At 35.2% G+C, this 639-nt stretch overlaps 1 protein-coding gene across 1 annotated transcript in view; it reads right to left on the bottom strand.

Annotated features, from left to right (window-relative positions):
• MTMR8 (myotubularin related protein 8) overlaps positions 1-396 on the bottom strand; it is a gene marked incomplete at its 5' end in the record, with an annotated part of 16,359 nt that extends 15,963 nt beyond the window's left edge. The window contains one exon of the mRNA XM_010074569.1: positions 334-396. Coding sequence (XP_010072871.1) covers positions 334-396 — 63 coding nt within the window. The remainder of the gene's footprint in view (positions 1-333) is intronic.
• Positions 397-639: the final 243 nt, after the last annotated feature.

The raw sequence follows: 639 nt of genomic DNA, 5'->3' as shown, positions 1-639 counted from the left end.
CAATCATTTAACTTCTAATATACAATCAGGAAGACATAAAAATAGAAGAATTAAAGTCTCTCCCACAGCTTTACACTATAAATTCAAATTGTTTCTCCACCAACTAAAGCCCAAAAGGTTAAGCAAACAGCCAAAGTTTAGCACCAGCATAAGTAACAGGATTACTGGATTTGTAACCAAGACGATCCGTTTATTACTGCACAAGGCTGCAGAAATAATGACAAAGAACTGCAGAGGAAAGTCTGTCCATGTTCAGTACCACCGAAGGATTGCTCTGAAAGAGCCAGCCCTCTCCACTCTGCCTTCCAAGTGCTCAGCCACGATAAAAAGTACGAGTAGCTGCTTCTTGTAAGCCGCTTCCTTGGCATGTATGCGCATTTCATAAACCACATTAAGCTAATTAATAAAAAGTTTCAAAAAACATTAGTGTACACATAATGAAATATTAATTTTGAAGTATTTTACATTATTTGATTGATTTTTTCCCCGGCCTATTTGCTTCTTAATGAACGCAGATGGAATTTTTCTTTCCTCATTAAGCAAAAATAATGAAAAAAAAAATTAGAAGGATAATGAAAACAAAGAGTTGAACAGTATACGACAAATTAGTTCTGGGTATTGAATACATAAGCTTCCTTC

Source organism: Pterocles gutturalis, unplaced genomic scaffold, assembly GCF_000699245.1.
Source record: "Pterocles gutturalis isolate BGI_N339 unplaced genomic scaffold, ASM69924v1 scaffold27247, whole genome shotgun sequence".
NCBI lineage: Eukaryota > Metazoa > Chordata > Aves > Pterocliformes > Pteroclidae > Pterocles > Pterocles gutturalis.
This window is presented reverse-complemented; position numbering and strand designations above follow the sequence as displayed.